The 18,356-nt window shown below is 40.0% G+C and overlaps 1 protein-coding gene across 2 annotated transcripts in view; it reads right to left on the minus strand.

Moving 5' to 3' along the window:
• Positions 1–18,356, minus strand: part of ATXN10 (ataxin 10) — a 96,811-nt gene that overhangs the window by 77,358 nt on the left and 1,097 nt on the right. The window contains exons 2-4 of one of the 2 annotated variants that reach the window (XM_086885932.1): positions 16,365–16,506; positions 12,947–13,138; positions 11,419–11,501 (exon numbers count right to left, since the gene is read on the minus strand). In XM_086885932.1, the coding sequence (XP_086742058.1) occupies positions 11,419–11,501; positions 12,947–12,951 (88 nt within the window). In that variant the 5' untranslated portion in view covers positions 12,952–13,138; positions 16,365–16,506. The remainder of the gene's footprint in view (positions 1–11,418; positions 11,502–12,946; positions 13,139–16,364; positions 16,507–18,356) is intronic. The other variant, XM_023919078.2, reaches the window with a different exon arrangement.

An 18,356-nucleotide genomic window follows, 5' to 3' on the forward strand; every position in this document is an offset into this window, starting at 1 on the left:
TATATGCCCAGAGATTGGAGAAAGGGAAAGAACTCGATGTATCTCACAAACTTACTTGATGCCTCTACACATCACGTAACTTGGCAATATTCCCTAAAATTCTCAACAAAAAACAAGAGACACCTTTCTCTCCAAGCCCAAAGCTGCTAGCAAAAAAGGGTGCTGCAGAATGGGAAATAAAAGCCTTGTAGCTGGAAAACCATGGTATGACAACTTCCTCTTTTCCACCACAATGGTGCTCCTGTAACTGGAGAGTATGGCAGTTGTGCCATGGCAATGACAATCAAATGGTTGAGAGAATGACATGTGTAACTCCTACATAACTATAACCACTTGGATTTTTATCCCAACAGGCAAGAGATGCCTCCTGTTGTTCCCTCTGCCCAGATCTTCCTCTAGCTTCTTTCCATCCCCCTTCCATCTTCACTTTCCCTGGAGGAAAAAAATATAGCCTGCTTCAGGCCTCTGTGTGAGACTCTTTAGAAGGGATATTTCCCCTTAGCATATGTGAAAAAAGTTAAGCTGCTTCTTCCTGCATTAAATTTATGATGCTCTGCCTTTAGGAAGCTCTGCAATTAAAAGGTTTGTTTGCCCCATTTTCCCCACCTTTATCATGAGATCCTAATGTCCCTGCTGCAAAAAACATGGCAACCACTTTAAATCTAGGGACGCTTCTGCAAGGTTTGATTCACATATATTTGTGTAGAACAGAAACCTGCCTCATTATGAATTATTTGCTGACATTATTTGCTGGGGTAGGTTAGGGGACACTAAAGAGCCAGGAAGGAAGGAAAGGACTTACAGAACACACTATTTAGAGATCCACAGAAATATAAGCATTACTGTTCATTTCAAGCCTTAACCAAAGTAACCAGAAACCATTCTAATTAAATAGACATCAGCAAACTCCTATTTCCTTTGTGCTCAAAGTGGATATCAGGCCACATTATAAAACCACTATGCATGTGGCATAAATCAGCAACATCTTGGCAGGCTATACTGGAAAGCCTCCAAATTGCAGAAGCAGGAAAAAAACAAACCAGCTCTACACACTATCTAAAAGCTGCACCAGCAACAAGACCAAGGGAGTCCACAGGGCAGCCCACTGACCTACTGTTTGCTCTGACTTAGGGATATTTTCTCAGGTTACTCTCTCTCCTAAAAGGAGCAAAATTATTTAAACTGACTCTGAGACAGTCACTGCTTCTGTCTCCCAGTACAGCAATCAAAACATCTTTCCCTGAGTACCATGAGAAGGACAGTTTTGACCATCAGTACAAGTGTCAAACTGCTGGAAAGCACCAGATTTTTAATCACGATTTCTAAGTCTGCTTCCAATGCCATCCATGTCGTCAGTCACCTGACAGGTGAACCTCATTAGGCAGGATTTGGTCTGTAGATCAAATTGTGCCTCAAGGTGCTGCAATAAAACACTTTTATACTCACATATACACAGTCAATAAAAAAATTCAGTTCAACACAACTTAGAGAGACTATTTACAAGGGCCTGTACAGGACAAGAGGGAATGGCTTCCCACTGCCAGAAGGCAGGGCTGGATGGGATATTAGAGAGAAACTCTTCCCTGTGAAGGTGGTGAGGCCCTAGCACAAGCTGACCAGAGAAGCTGTGGCTGCCTCAGCCCTGGAAGTGTCCAAGGCGAGGTTGGATGGGGCTTGGTGCAATCTGACGTAGTGGAACCATGGCAGGGGGTGTGGACAAGATGATTTTTAATATCCCTTCCAACTCAGGCCATTCTGTGATTCTAAATTAGAGAATTTGTTAGTACTGAGTCTACTGCAGAAACAGCAAGACTCAAGGAGAGAATTAAGCCCACAGTAGGAAAAAAACCAACCCACTGCCATGAATCACTGCATTTAAACATTAGCACATTTAAACCAGAGTTGGGAAAAGGTTTTAAAATGAGAGGAGAGTCTTACATGGGACTAGTAAGGGATAAACACAGCAAACTGGAGCTTACTGTATCTGGACACAAGAGCCTACAACTACAGTTGCCTGTAGTAATGAAGAGCCAAGCCCTGATGGAAGTTGGAGGCCCCACTCCCTCCTCTTTTTTTTTGCCATTAAGATAAGAAAGTGCTGCATTTAAGTAGAGTCTCTGGTCTTACAGCAGATCCCACAATGCCCTTCTTCAGTGGATCTAAACTCTCTCTCACACCCCACTCCACTCCAAATGCTAAAAATGAAAAAAGAAATTAAGGCATGCATCAAGTTCCCATATTAATACCAGAAGTCACAGGCAACATTACAAAGACATGACAGGTTGAAAACACTGGTATTACTGGCATTTACTCAAAATCTCAGTTCCTGCTGTATCACACAAATGTACACAAATACCTCAGACCTGCAGGGCACAGGGAGCTGTTCCTGTATGCACTGTGCAAGATCCTAAGCGTGGGAACTCGCAGTGAACGGGGCAAGAGTGAACCACAGCAGGCAGGGCCAGTACTACATGCACAAGAGCTAAAGAGAATTCTGTATTTGCTAACTCAGGACAACGCATCAGTTTGAGTGCTCTTTGTCCAGGTTTGGCTCTTTTTCTTTTGCACACAGCTGGAAGTGGTGTGAAGGTTGGTTCCCTATTCTGAAGTTTCTGCAAAAAGGCCAAATCACAAAGCCTTGGAACAATGACCTGAACCAAGATCCACCCAAATCAGTCTTTCCACAGCCTTCAATGAATTTTGGACCAAACTAAGAGAACCAAGAGAATGTTCTTGCCTGTAGGAGGTTGCTTGAGGTTGACATGATTTGAGAACATGATGTTGTACAGTTGGAATCCTTGCTGCAGGTGTTCTGAAGACAGTTCATTAATAATCTGTGGCAATATTCACCAAAACACAGCAGAGACAGAACAGTTAAAACTGCAGTATAGAGCACGACTGGAACATCTGTGCATCTGGTAACTTCCCACTGCCCAGCAGCAAGTTCTGCCTACTCCTTTAACCAGCCAAGGGACAACTGTCTATTGCTAGAAAACATCACAACTTGTAACCATATATGTTTCTGGGAGATGTTCACACTCACTTTTAAGATGGACTCAGACTCATTTAAAAAAAACACACACAAAAAAAACCTAAACATGAAGGAAGAACAACAAAAAATCCAAACAAACAAAAAAACAAACAAACAAAAAAACCCAAACTAAAACAAAAAAAACCCCAACTCAAATGGTACAAAAGAACAAACCAATTACTTAAAACTTTCCTGTTTGGTAAAGTAGTAAAATCCTCTGAGCTATAGTAATTAGGGGATAGCAAAACTCAAAAAAACAGAGGATTTTCTTAAGCTATGGAAACATGAAACCAAAATCCCAATACAAGTGCAACTAGCAGTTTACTCCTACCAGATAGCATATCAACTGATTGTTAGGGCACACACTCTGCAAATGCTAGAGATCATGAAAATCCCAATATTATTTTTACAGATTGGAAAAACACAAAGGCCAAAAACAACACCAATAACTCAAATAAAAAACTCATGCTTATGTTTACATAAAAGTTTGATGAGCATAATATATTCATCACACTCCCACAATTATTCCCCAAAAATACTATAAATATTATTTTGACAATGTAATTATAGTTTTTACTTTAACAGTGGCAGCTAAGTATTGGCACCAGTCCCCCATAAAAAAATCCTAACAGACAAAGCAAAGATCACACATTGAAATTGGCAACTCTTAAGGTCAGGGCTGTCCTTTATTCCTATGTCTAAACAAAGTCTGTTAAAGTTAGCAGCCGGTTTATTTAAGCTGTAATACATACATAGTTTTAATAATAGTTTTAATTGTGCTAGCTGTAAGCAAAAGGAAACCCCAAATACAAAAATAAATGGGAGTGCAGATTTTTAAGTTCTCTTTTCTTCCATGCAACTGAATCATGTTTTTTCATGCTGCTTTTTGGGAATTAATCCCATGGACTGTAGGTCCACTCAGGAGCCGCTTTCTCCCTCTTCCTCTCCTTCAAAAGAAAAGCTAACGTGAAACGAAATTGAGAAGCGTCACCTATCAACAGCTCATGATGACTGTATGAGAGTAAAATTATTCAAGTTTTATAACCACTCACTCATTCCATGTAAAAAGTAACATAACTGGTACAAAAAAACCTGCAGCACAATAATTTACTGAATTTGGTCATGAACACCCCCAAGATCTCCAACAAAACAGTATGCCTTCTCCTTCATAGATAAATACTTGGGGCACTGACATGGGAAGAGAGTAAAGATTAACTATCCTTCCTTAATCCAGTTGGTTTAAATTTCACAGCCATTGTCTGTGAGAATCTCCAGGATACAATTTAGAAATTACACTTTCTCCAACTCCCTATAAACAAGCCTGTGTGAAGACACTTGTTCAGGCAGTTACAGACCTCTGTTTAGAGACAATAAAACTTGGCAATGGTTTCCCAAATGCATTGGGTGAGCTCTGCTATGATGTCTCTCTAGCAAAAAGTTACTACACCTGCGTTCCATCACACTTTCCAAGCATGTTTTAAAGTATTCATTTTTTATATAGAAAACATCAGCAGTAATTTAGAAATTAAACCAGTCAGTGCAACATGATTAAAGAACTACAAAAAAAAAGTGAAAACAAAATGCATTTTTAAAAAGAATAAAACAGAATAATGAAAAATACTGGACAAGAGATAAGAAGGAAACACAAAAGATGAGAGTGATTCCTTCTGTCAATACTGGCATTCATAAAAGAACATTTAGGTTCCATAACTGACCACTCTGTTTCTCTTTCCTGCTGATTTAAAATACTTTGCTGAATGACCAGGCATTTCAAACAATTTCAGGAATAGGTGAAAACCAGTTAGACTGTGATGCCAGTACATATGCCTCTAACACTCAGATTTTCAAACTAAGCCTGCAATGCCCAGATTTTTCTACCCTCTGGCTCTGCAAAGGTACCACTCCAATGCATTCCCAGAAGTCCACATATTTACTTTTAGCTCATTTTCCTACTGCCAAAATAGTCTTTTTAAATGGGACTATAGACTTCTAGGGTAAAAAAATAAAGAGATAAATAAATATTGACAAGAAACAGTAAACAATTAAGGATACAGGGACACCCATTTAAGAAGGAATACAGGAAAACTAGCTCGGTGTCCTTTGACAGGTTTGAAAGCATTTCCTTCCCCTGCTCCTCTGTACTTTCAAAATTAGCCAGCCTTGATTTTCCACTGTAATTCCAAACTGCCAGTCCTTGAGTGCAGAAATGGAAAAGGTCAGAGCAAAGAACCACCTGTTTTTTTTCACTGAGTGGAAGACAGAACTTGAAGTTTTGTCTCCCCTGAACCCTCTTGAAAAAGTAGAAATCACTTCACTGGTATTTACCCATTTTTGTTTTCAGGAATACCTTTGCAAGCATAACAATTTAACCCTGTTTTACTCATTCTTCTTCAGAAAAACAAAAACATTTGTTTAAATTTGTTAAAATTTGTTTAAATACCTCCTTTTCTGTAAACCTTTGAAAAGTATTTTGAATTAACAACTTTTTAAAACTGAGAAGATACCCAATGTAGCTGCTGGAAATTTATTTCCTTCTGCCATTTATTTTCAGGGATCTCACCTAACAAAATGTCAACATGATCTTCCAGTACTACATGAGCACCTACAGCTTATAGTCAGTGGTTTTTGAAATCCAGCATGTCTTCACCTTCAAAAGCTTACAAAGAAATCAAGTATCCTTCTTTGCTCAGCCATGTGATGTTCTCCTGTAGACCTCACGGGAAGCTTTTGTCTTCTTACATCATCAAAGATGAAATGCTTCCATCCCATTTAGCTTTTGCATGAAACAATCTCTGGAAGCTATAAATAGATCTAGGTCCCTTTTCATTTCTGAAGCATGAGCACACCCCTATGCTTTTTAAAATTTATTTTTAGTGCTTATGAAGGAGTGATATTTTTATTCATACAGAGTTCTGAATTCAAAGGTTACTCATCGCTATCTCTTCTGCAGAGTGCTTCACTTCCACACTGAAGGGCTTAAAACCATTTCCTATGGCACTTTCTTCTCAGACCATGAGCAACTGTTAAAGCACCAATGGGTCAAGAGCAACTGGGTTTTCATTAACTGAAAGAAAAATACACATGAAAACAGTTTAGGTCCAGAAGAGTTGAAGTAGTTCAACAACACTGAGCCCAAACTCACAGTACTATTAATGGTCCTGGTGGACAGAGGAGAGACAAAAAAAAATGTGGCAGAAAATGAGAGAGAAAAAAGGATGATAAAAGAAAAAAAGGAGGACAGAGGGGAAAAAAGAGGACAAAAGTAAAAAGAGGACAGAGGAAAACAGGAGAGAAAAAAGAAAAGAAAAAATTAAGAGAAAAAATAGAAAAAATGGAGAGAGGGAAAAGGGACAGAGAGAGAATAAGAGAAAAAAAAGGGGGGAAAGAAAAAAAGCTCAAAGAAAGGAACATTTTTTTATAGCTCCCTTGTAAGAACATGGCATTTGTTGAACTTGAAAAATGTTTAAAATAAGATATCACATAATTTCCCACACATCCTCCCTCAAGAAAGGAAACACAAACAGGTGTTAGACATATGATATTCATGTTGCTGAACATCCTACCAGAAAATGCTCAAGCTACTATAATAAGCGCAGTATTAAAAATTTTACATAGAGACATCTTTTATCACTGCTTTTAAAGGAATGCTGTAAGTTCTGCTCTGAAGAGAGTATCTGTAGCTGTTTAACTGTTGCTCTGTTGGGAACCGCGAGAAGAACGACACAGACTCTCTTGTGGAGTCGAACAGGAGAGTTTCTCCCTGTTTATTACCTCAGGTCTTTTTTATAGACTGATATGTGAAAGTACAGAAAAGTAAAACTCTTATTGGTCAGTAAACTAACACATCACCATCATTGGTCAGTGGGGTTCACCAGCCCTCGACCTTCTCTTGCAAGAAAACAAGGAACTGACAAACAGCACCTGCAAGGCTGTTTTCCATCTCTGAGGATTGTTTTAATTCCTCTTTGTGATTTCCCAGGCCACTTTCTCAGGCAAGACTGAGAGAGTTATGTGGCCTGCTATTCCACAGGCACCATGCTCCATGCTTCACAGTTAGCATCCATATTTAACTACGCTGAACACTTTGCAGAAAACTGCGAACAAGGTCAAATTCCTGTTCACGGATTCAAGCTACAATCTGCTACAATTTAACCAAAGTTTTCCGACTTTGTAGAATTATGAGAAGAGAACACCCCAAACCTTGCTCAGACAGGCAGCACACCTGAACACGGGTTTTGGCTGAGACTGCCTGTTACATGAACACAGGCTCCTAATATTCTGTACCAAAAAAATATCTGTACTAGCAATAGTGACAGCAGGACCAGGGCAGTGACTGTTCCCTGTGCTGGAACACTGCTGAGGCACCTCCAATCCTATGTCAAGTACTAAGCCTTTACCTAAATAAAAAAAGATACTGAAGGCCTGGGAGCATGTCCAGGGAAGGGTCTGGAGGATAAGTCTGATGAGGAGCAGCTGAGGGAGCTGGGGGTACTCAGCCTGGAGAAAAGGAGCCTCAGGGAAGACCTTATCGCTCTCCACAATCCCTGACAGGAGGGGGCAGCCAGGGAGGGTTGGGCTCTGCTTACAGGGAACAAGGGACAGGATGAGAGGAAAAGGTCTCAAGCTGTGCCAGGGGAGAGTCAGGGTGGACACCAGGGAGAATTTCCTCACCAAAAGGGTGGTCAGGCGTTGGCAGGGACAGACCAGGGAGGTGGTGGAGTCCCCACTCTGGGAGGTATCCAAGGAACAACTGGATGTGGCACTCAGTGCTCTAGTCTGGGTGACCAGGTGGGAATCAGTTACAGGCAGGACATGATGGTCTTGGAGGTCTTTGCCAACCTCTGTGACTGTGATCGTGTGAACCCCCAACAGCAGTCATCCAGCTGTTGGCTTCTTCATGCAACTCCTCAGAGCACGCTTCACCTGGCATCATCAAGTAGTACAAAACACACATTGCTCAAGACAGGCTAATTGCAAGAAAGGTTAGTTTTAAGAATATCTTCAATTACCACAAATGTACTATGTAAACAATTATGGGAAATAAAACTAGGCTATGGAGTTCAACTCAAAGTAACATGGGAAGTAAGCAAGGAGGAAGAGTGGGGACAAACAGCTAACTGTTGCAATACCATAAAAGAAAAGACTAAAAATGTTTGTGTTTTTTTAATGCAAGTACTAAAAAGAAAGGAGACTCTTATTACAGGGACAGCTGGCTTGTAACATGGGACTGGAAAATCTCTGAATGCTGTATGTATGAATTCACTATTTTTCAATCTACCTGAAGTTTCAAAGAGCTATTTCTGGACAGACACTCTAACTCGCCTTCAAGGATTCTGGCCCATTGCCTTAGTGGTATATCACATACTCAAAACAATAAATTTTTCCACAGCTGGCTGGGACAAGTATTACAAATATACAGGAATTTATCTTGTTTTTTTAAGCATTGAAAAAAAGAACAAGTAAGATGTTACGGTGAAAACATGCAGTAGAGTTGTTTCAGTAAATACACTGAACTGAGGAACCCAATTAACCATCTATATAACCCCTGGGTAAACTATTTTTAAAGTATCACTCCTAAGAGAGAGGATGCAAAGGAATCTAGATTTATTTGAATAAATATCAGCAACAGTTTTTAGTCATACCACTTTGCACAAAGTGAAAAACCTCCTTTTTTTTTTCTTTGATCATGTCCTCTCCCTTAACTATCACACTGGTCACAGCAGTGGCCAAAGAATACATATTTTATTTCATTTCTGGTTTTAGTTTTAGCCATTTGAAATTGTACTACACTGAACTTTCTTACAAAAATTAATACACCACTAACTAGCCTTAACAGCTACCAATGGATTAGAGTGCAGACCTCCCACAGATCAGGTTAAATGGATTTTTCAGTCTGCAGAAAAATTTTCAACCTCATCTTTGTAAATACAATAATGTTGGAACTTCAAGTTTATTTAGCCTATAATGATTTATTCTGGGAATTTTTCAGAGGTACGTGATCTGAAACGTTATTTACTGCTGTTCACCCCACAGTACAGCCTTACCTCCTCCTTGAACTTCATTGTTATGGAAGCAACATGAAGGTATTTTAAAAACCTTAAGAACAGACACAGGCATCAAGAGGGATCATCCAATCCAAGCATCCATTTGAGGGAGGAAGTGATATACACCCAAATGAACAACCTGAAATACTGCACTTAACACCTAATTATCCGCAAGAACAAAATACACTTGGTACTCTAGCCCTGTGACCTGACTTCCCTTATGAAACATGAGAATCATGAAACAGAATTACAGGAAATAAACACAGTACCATTTACTAATTTCATGGGTCTCTTTTGTTTCAGCAGTGCTATCCAAGCCCAATTTAGCAATTTGCTTCAGTATAACTAATAATCCAGTCATATTTATCTGTTAGCTTCTGAAGTAAATCCTGCAGAAGGAACTGGTGCTCTAGGCACTACATTAATTTCCACTTACAACAAAGTTCACCAGATCAATCAGCAAGGAATTAGCAACACTTGCTTGTCTACAATTTTTTTGTTGTTGTACTAACATACATGTTAAAAATAAGCCATGCTCATCACAGAGGTTCCCCAATGAGATCAATGCTACTTACAGCATCAAATGAACCACCTATCCTGGGTCAATACAGCAAATCTGTTATAACTCAGATGTATTTACTGAATGTCTGTGTAGAGTAACAGTCACAAAACAACTTTCACCAAAAACCTGTTAAAAACTGCCTTGTCAATGCCACCCTTATATTCAGTGTAGGTAAACAGAGATTTTACACCATCCTCTGGCTAGGATAAAGTGCCTGAAGCAGATAATCAAATTACCAGGGTTTACCCCTTTTGCTTTTTGCTCAATAGCACTCCCTCTCCTTCAAACCCATGAGCAGAGAACAGCACACACATGTGCCATCCCAGCAAGGATGGACCAGCAGTCATGAAGCCAAAGGGAAGACCTCAGGCCTTGCCTGTATCCAGCAATGAGCACCCTCTGCTGCTCCCTCTCCTGCAGGTGCTGGGCAGTCCCTCTGGCAGGCGGCATTCTTACACAATTCCTGATGCTTTGAATGGGCTGAAGGTGGCAAGCTTTTTTTCCCAGTACAGCTTTTCGAGCCCACTGCTGTCCAAGGCCACAGAAGGGACTGTGACAGGCTGGATAGAAACAACATTTTTGGCTCCCATCACTTTTTCTTTCATCTTGCTGGTCTGTAAAGCAGTTCACAACTGTGGGACAGGACACTCTTGCTCTCCATGACCTTTTCCAGTCCTTCCAGTTACACGGCTTGAAATTCACTCCTGTGGGCCATCAGTTCCTCCCCTTTGGGGCCACTGAGCAAGCCCTTTTTGCCACTCACAGAGCTTATAGTTTGGTTCTTCCCACACTGAAGGGCTGTGCTGGCATCACCAACCCTTCCCTGGCAGCAGGATTCCAGCAAGAGGTCCAGGAGTGAACCTGGGTTAAGAACAATACCCTCACGTGCCCACAGGGCTTCATTTTGAGCCAAACATAGCAGCAAAAGGAAACCCAGTCTCCTGGACTTCACTGCTCCCTCACAGCTTCATAAAGGTGTTTGAAGGTAAGTTTACCTGCTTTCACAAAATGAAAGAAAAGCAGCAGCAGAAATCCAGTAATAAACCTCATCTGAGGAACAGGAGTGAAAAGAAACAACAGACACACAAGAAAGCAAACATGCTTTACTGACTGCAACCACAGAGAGTCACTACTGCAGTCCAATGTATACAGCTCCACACACACACACCGGGAAACACAGATTCTGAGGAGAATTACTGAAAACCCTTAATATCCAGTTAAATGAGTAACAATAACTACCACTAGTGAGGAAGGGTAACATTGTCACATTTTCTCTTCACTGCATTGAAAGAAAGAACTCATCTGTTAAGGAAATGTGAACACTACTCAAAACAGTACTTAGTTCTTGGCAGATATCATACTCAATAGCCAGCAACCATGGTACCCAAATGAAAATTAAAAATAATTTTTAAAAAGTCACAGCCAAAATTTGCTGCCTAGAATCAGATAAATTATTTGAAGCATCAGCAAATAAAAAGACAGTAAAACAGCAGAATGTATCTTGAATGGAGGTACTACAGGAAATTTGCCTTTTATAAAATCAAATATCCTGCTTCATATTCAAGAGTTTCAACATATCTTTCCTTTAGCAATCTATAAGAAACAGTTCAGTGAAAAAAAAGCCGAACTAGACTTGAGGCTGAGACCTTTTTCAAGCAGTCTAAGAGAGGGCCAATTCTTAACTGCAATTCAAAAAATAATGCATCAGTAAAGTGACATCATACCACCCATATAAAAAAATATGGTGCAGGCCATACATTTAACAAAATCCCCAGCCTTACCAGTCAGTAACAATTCCTCTTTGATCTGTAGTCCATGAAGCAGCTTTATCAAATGGACAGATGTAGAGATGAGACCCAAGTTCCTGTTATTAAATTGGGAAAAAACCACAATAATTCACTCGATATGAAATACACTCAAAATTTAAAAGGTTTTTCATCAAAGTTAACAGGAAATCTTTAGCATCTTCAGGACCTCTGAAACAAAAATAGTTTCTCCTACGTTATTGCCTGCCTATCAGTAGCCACATTACTACCACCAGAAGCAAATAAAAGGGGTTTATTGCATCATCCTGTACTTTGCCAATTTTGGGCACAGAACCTTCAGAGCTAAATACCCCTTCCTCCCTTTTTGCTATTCTTCCTATCAGACATTAAACCTTAGCAAGTTATTCCTATAATTTAAACAGCTCTATTTGCATAAAACCTTTGCTTTGCTTGGAGATCAAACATCCAGAACAAGAGTCATGTATTTTACTTCATAATAAACTTGGTAGATTTTCAATGCCAACAAAGCAGTTAGTGACAGCTACCAAAAAAAACCAGAGCCAGTTCAAAGGGAAACATATGCAACTCTCACAGTGAAGCAGAGAAGGCCAAGTAATCATTTATTCTTTCTCCAGTGAGGAGGAATCATAGGTAAGACTCTCAGAATGATTTGCATTGCAATTTCTGTGGCCTTAACAGAATTCTGCCCCAGCACAGAAACTAAGCCTTGATCCCATGTCAAAATTACATTTAGTTCAATAAATCAAATTTGACAAGTCCCGAGAAGCCAATTTTTAAGCCTGTAGTTCCCAATAATTATTTGATATAACCAACTTGTGACACGTTTGGGGGCTTTCTTCTGTTGGTTGGTTGGTTTGGGGTTCTCGCGGGACATCTGGGCAAGAAGTGTGTTTGTTGCTATTTTGTTGGGTTTTCTAACAACATCAACCAGACTATCAGGTATTCACCAACTACAGCTGGTTGTATCACAAACATCGCTTCAATGTTGCAACAGACACAGGCAAAGAATAGAGAGGCTAAATAACTTAAGGAGCTAGATTGACTCAATATCCTTTAAACTCAACTTGCCTGTATTTATGTATCAGGATTAATATGCACAGTTCTATATGTGATGTATGTTTTGCCAGAAAAACCAGACAGATCTAAATTAACTGTAAAATACATACTAATCCTGTAACTGATTATTAAGACCATTTACTTATTCATTATGTTATAAAAAATTAAAGAAAGAGAAAAAAAGGATTGTTCTACAGTCAGGCTTCCAACAGGGTTGTATCACTTGTGTAATCAATTCATGTAATGGACCCAAACACTTTGTCCTATTATTGAGCAGGACCCTAAACTGACCTTATAAATAGGTCAGCTATTTTTGTTTCTTGCATATTTGAATTCAAGTGATTGCATTAAGCAGGAAATGCCAGTTAATAAATCAACTAACACAGCAGTGTAAAATAAGAATCTCTTTTATAAAACCACACAAACATCAGTAGGTGGTATGGGCTAAAAGGGATCATAACTGTACCTCATGACATGTTGATTCTTGGCACACTCAACACAGGCATTCCTCAGACATCTGAAGCACTCTGCTATGAGCAGCAGGCAGGTGTCTAGATCTGCCAGTCCACAGGAGTCCTTACAGGTCTGCTCAATGGCACTTGAGGTGTTCGTCAGGATTTCCAGGACATTCCGAAATACACTTTCTCCTGCTGTTTGTCTGAAATACAAAAATTTGAGGTGAAGAAAAAAAAATTCACTCCTACCAAAAAGCCTATGACAGACACTTCTTATTGTAAACCCAAAGATATTTCTGCAGCAATCTTTAACTATTCAGAGTATTTAACTACTCACAGTCTTTCTAGTAGAAAGAACAAAATATATCACATAATCCTTCCATCAGCCTTTTCAGAAAAAGGGCTGTAGGAGAGTTGTGTTACCTCAGTATTCCTTGTGATTTTTCAACAGCTCTTTGGAATTTTAATGTAAAGGGGGAAAAAAAAATTCTCCCTAATACATATTGATGGCAGGTTTATACATGACACTGCATGCTACTTTAAGAGGAATTACTTTAATTAATGAACACAGTTTATATGTCCAGCATTAGCTGTTTCTGAAGAATATGGTATCAGAAGCTCCAGCTTGCTGCAGATTTCCTCAGAGGGAGAAAGGTCACCGAGAAAGCTGGTAGCTGCATGAACACCATTCAGAAGTGTGTGCATCACAGTCAAGGGAAAAAGCCAACTCTGTCCAACCTCAGCAGATAACCACCCAACACAGAAGGTACCAGGCCACTTCCTGGAGCACCCAGACCAAGGAAAAGAGCACTACCAAGCTGCATATATGCAGCATTAGCCGTATGACTGGATGACAGCTGAGGCTGCTGCTCCATGAAGATTCATCAGCCTCCCAGGACTGACACACACATCTACACATGATCTGCCACACAGAGATAAACAACATTTCCAAACTACAGCTATTTGTCTACACTGCCCTGCTTTTATGTCCACCAAAGAGATGAGGGCAACACATGATAAATGTTGCTAACTCAGTTCTGATACCACATGCTGATGGAGAGAAGCCACACCAGAGAGCCTTTATGGCACTGCTACAGGAAAGTTCAATGCATTTGCTCATCCAAGACTTCTGAACAGGGTCAGGAAAAGGAAATCCAGATGCAGCCTCCTTGAACTTTAAACAAACTTGTCATGTACTCAGGATCAAACAGAAGAAAGTGAGATGAGAGGAAATGTAAAGTAGCATTAAATAAAATGTTCACACAGAAAACTCTTCCTAAAGGAGAATTAGAAAACCTCTTGATCAAACAGTACTGGATGATATAGTATTACCTGCATTCTGCTGCTCACTCAAATGCCTACACATTTGCACAATTCTACTTTCTCTTTTGTAAGTGATCATGCCTATAAATCAAACCATAGAATCATCAAGGCTGGAAAAGATCCTTTAAAGATTATCAAGTTCAACATTAACCAAACACTGCCAATCCACCTTAGCCCTAAGAATACCCTTAGACATGTCTGGTGACTTTATTTCCCACCTCTGCTCCTGCCATGTTTTCTCACCTGCACTAGACAAAACTCTCTTAGTCTTTACTCACAGTTCACATTTTCCAAGTCCTGTATCAGAGTTGTTGCTCCAATAGTGACATTTTTATGCTAGGCTACATCTTATTGACAGTACAGTGACCCAAATATAAAAGTCTGTCAGGGTGTGGAGGGGACTTACGAAGAAGGGAGAGTGTTGCAAAAAATACAACAACAAACACTATTATCTAAATTAGCACAACATTAGGTTTCATGTCTCCAGGAAGTACATATTTTATTCTGCAATCTCACAGTTGCTCAAGACCAATATATTTACACACTCTCCATCTACACTGAAACATTAAAAAATCCACCACTGCATTACTGAGAATTACAGGGAAGAAGCTACATTTTACAGTGGTGTAGTACTGCAGGGAAAATACCAGTGGCACAAAAAACAACAACCAAACACAGAGCTGGCCCTCAGTCATAAAGAAAAGTGGAGCTTACACAACCCAAATCAAAGTTTGGAATTTGGTTTTGGTTTCAAGACCAAAGAAAATATATTCATGGAACTTGAATCTTCAACTCACAAGAGGCAGTGCAGCTCCTGCCACTTCATGATGTACCAAGAGAAGACTCAGTGGCTGACATACCATGGTCCCCATAGGAAATGCAGTAGAGACAAGTTTATCTAAATTTCTTTATTTTCAGAAGAGCTAAGGTGTGGTAAGGTAGTCCCCAGCCAGGGAGTGCTTTATACATTGAGCAGAACCATTAGCTCTTCCGAGTTCTTAAAGTCTGACATTACTCTAACACGGGACTACTCAGCCCACTGTATTTCCTTCATATCAGCCTGTGCCTTTTGTTGGATTATCCCATGAAATCAGTCATTTCCTGACCCAATTACAAAGTACAGAACCCAGTGGTCACTACAAGACATGCTACTGTACAACATCCACTTATTTAAATTGGTAAAAGAGAAATAAAAGAAGCCAGAAGAACTTTTGTGCGTATTTTTGTGACTCCACAGGTAAAAGGACACCTGACAGTTATTCTTGTGCTGAAAAAGTTCCACTCTCCTGGCAGAGCTATGCAGCATAACAGAACATTTATTCAGATACTGGATCAGAAGCATGCTGAGCTGCTGTGACAATTTTTCTTTTAAAATTAGATTGAAAGTGAAAAAAAACCAACTTAGAGAGCAGACATTTCCAGTAAAATACAAAGATGAAAACCTTCTGTGTCCTAATGGAGCAAGTGTGGGGTACAAAAGGAAGCATCCTCACTGTAAGTATGGAAGAAAATGCTGATTTTTTTACATCACTGAGGAGAGACAGAACTCCAAATCTAATCTCTTAAACTCTATGAAAGAAAATCCAGACTACTCAAGCCAGATCATTCCAGGCAGAAATCAAATCTCAAAGCCAAACAAGCAATCAAAAGGTACTCTGAATGAACATGGACTGACTTAAATGTTGTTCGATAAAGCAGGATTCTGGTCTGAGAAAATTTACGTGTGACTCCTGTACCTAAGCATTCAAATAGCACTGCAAATTGAGTGTGTACTACAATGGAATTTTAATGAAAACTGCCCTGAATAAAAGAAATCCTCAAATTAGCAAGAATGGCAGAAAATATTTAGCTGATAGTAAGAAACCAGCCAAGACTGACTTGAGAAAACTGTTCCACAGCAATGCTCACTAGCAGTTTAAAAAAAATAATCTTTTACCAGCAGTACAACAAAGATTCTCATACAAAGTAGCAGCTATAAATATTTAAAATGTATTTTTGAATTGGAAAATATTTTCCTTCCACAATCTTTTCCCTAATTTTTAATTTAGAAAACTACCAAAGAGCCTCCTAAGTGGATTTTAGATTCAAAAGATTTTTTTAGATTACCTTGCATTGTAAACAGGCCTTGAAATGCATTCAGAACTGCTTTGTGGATATGCCACAAACTTCTGTTTCCTGTGTCTAGCTGCCTAACACAGCAGTTCCACAAGTTGTTACTGCTACCTGTCTTTCATTTCCACATCAAGTTCTGCAGGAATACAAAAGGAGGCAGAGGCAAAAGGTACAGCAGCTCAGCTCTCAGACAAGATATGCAAATTTGTTAAGTCAAAACAAAAAGTCAGAATTCCTGTACCCAGGCCAAAAGGAAGATTACTGTTACTCCTTTTAAGGCCTGTTTTATTGTTAGAAACTCTACAAGATACCACTCCAGCAAACATGCAGTTAAAAACAGTAATGAAACTGTGTTCAAAAGACTAGGGCTCCAAAAAATCACTAAATTAGTCAGGAACTATGCGAACAAATCCACAAATTTACAAGTCTGTATTTCCACTCTAAGTTTTAGGTACTTACACAACTCCATTCCCTAGAGAATGCAAGCAGAGTCCCTAAAAAGCATTTAAAGTACTTATTCTCATAACATTCCCAGGAACAAAATGAAGTCATTTTCTTCTTTGTGTAGCTTAGTAAAGGAAGCATAAATAAATCACCTAAAAAGCACTGGAAGCCTCAAGTTAATCTCAAAGCCAAATTCAAGTCTCCCAAATTCCACATCATGGTCTCACAGTAGGGGCATTGTTACCTCAATTTAGTTCCTTCCGAGTTACAGAATACCAAAACTTGCATTTTTAATGTATTTTGTTTCCACAAACACTGAACAGTGATATTGTCAAAATATCACTTTTTTAGTGACAAAAGAATTGTCACTAAATATCACACCTTCAAACACAAAACATCCATTGGCTTGTGTCTGTCACTGAAAAGCACCAGCAATAGGATTTGCCAGAGCTGGCAAATTTTCTGCCAGAGCTGCTCCTAAGATCTATTCTGCCATGTCCTATGGGATGTAAGGTAATGCTAGCTTTGTCCTTCTGGAAGAGCAACTGCAGTGTCTCTCTTTCAGCCCACCTGCACCCACAAAACTTGGCTGTTTTGGGAATATCTACTCTTCTTTCAAACACAGTAGCAGAAGCTTCAGGGAGCAAGACAGAAAAAGCATCAGCCTATAAGCCAAAAATCAGTACAGGTCCTCCCTTCTTTCCCAAGAAGCTGAGATGAACACCAGAGCAAGGTCTCCTAGGTCTCTTGCACTCACAGGCATCACAAAAAAAATATCTGTAAGTACACCTTCCCCCTTCACCCCTTGATTTTTAAATGTGGATTTGAAAAATAAAACCCTACTGGGAATTTAAACAGTCAAACCACCAGCAGGATTTTACACCAAACTTAAGTCTGATTTCTTTATTCTCAGGTGTCAAGAATTTCAAACTATTGTTAGGAGTGAGCACAAGCTGTATCTTCTCCCTCCTTCCAGGAAGGGAAAAACCCATTCCTCTAACCCAAATCTCCCAGCTGAACCTCTGCAAGCCCAGCTTCTGCCAAAGCCAACCACACAGCACTCTGTGTGGTACTGCAGAGATCTCCCTGACCTTACAGGCACTGCTCCATACCAGCCCCCTGTTTCTCCACTAGCCCCATTCTCTTTACTCATCTTAAAACCTACTGAGGAGTATCCAATCTTTCCTCCCAGTGAAGCCGGTGCAGCCCATCCTGCCCCACAGTGTATGCCCTCTGTCCCTAAGGCCCCCAGTCACCACCCTCATCCCAAATATTGGGCATCACGTGGAAATGGGACTGTCACCCAGCAAGGCTTTGCACAGGCAGATCTCACCCACTTCTGGACACCCTGCAGGGCTTCCATGGGTTTTTGCCCTAGAGCAGCTACTCCCACAACTGCATCCCATCTAATGTGCCTGCTCAGAAAGGCACCACAAGCCTCAGAAGTGGCCCATGAGGTTCAACAGTTCCAAGTGCTGGTGCTGCACCCAGGTCAGGAAAATCCCTGGGGATCAGCCAAGGCTAGAGATGAGAAGATGGACC

The sequence above is a fragment of the Cyanistes caeruleus genome, chromosome 4 (genome assembly GCF_971803275.1).
Source record: "Cyanistes caeruleus chromosome 4, bCyaCae1.hap1.1, whole genome shotgun sequence".
In the NCBI taxonomy this organism is placed as follows: domain Eukaryota; kingdom Metazoa; phylum Chordata; class Aves; order Passeriformes; family Paridae; genus Cyanistes; species Cyanistes caeruleus.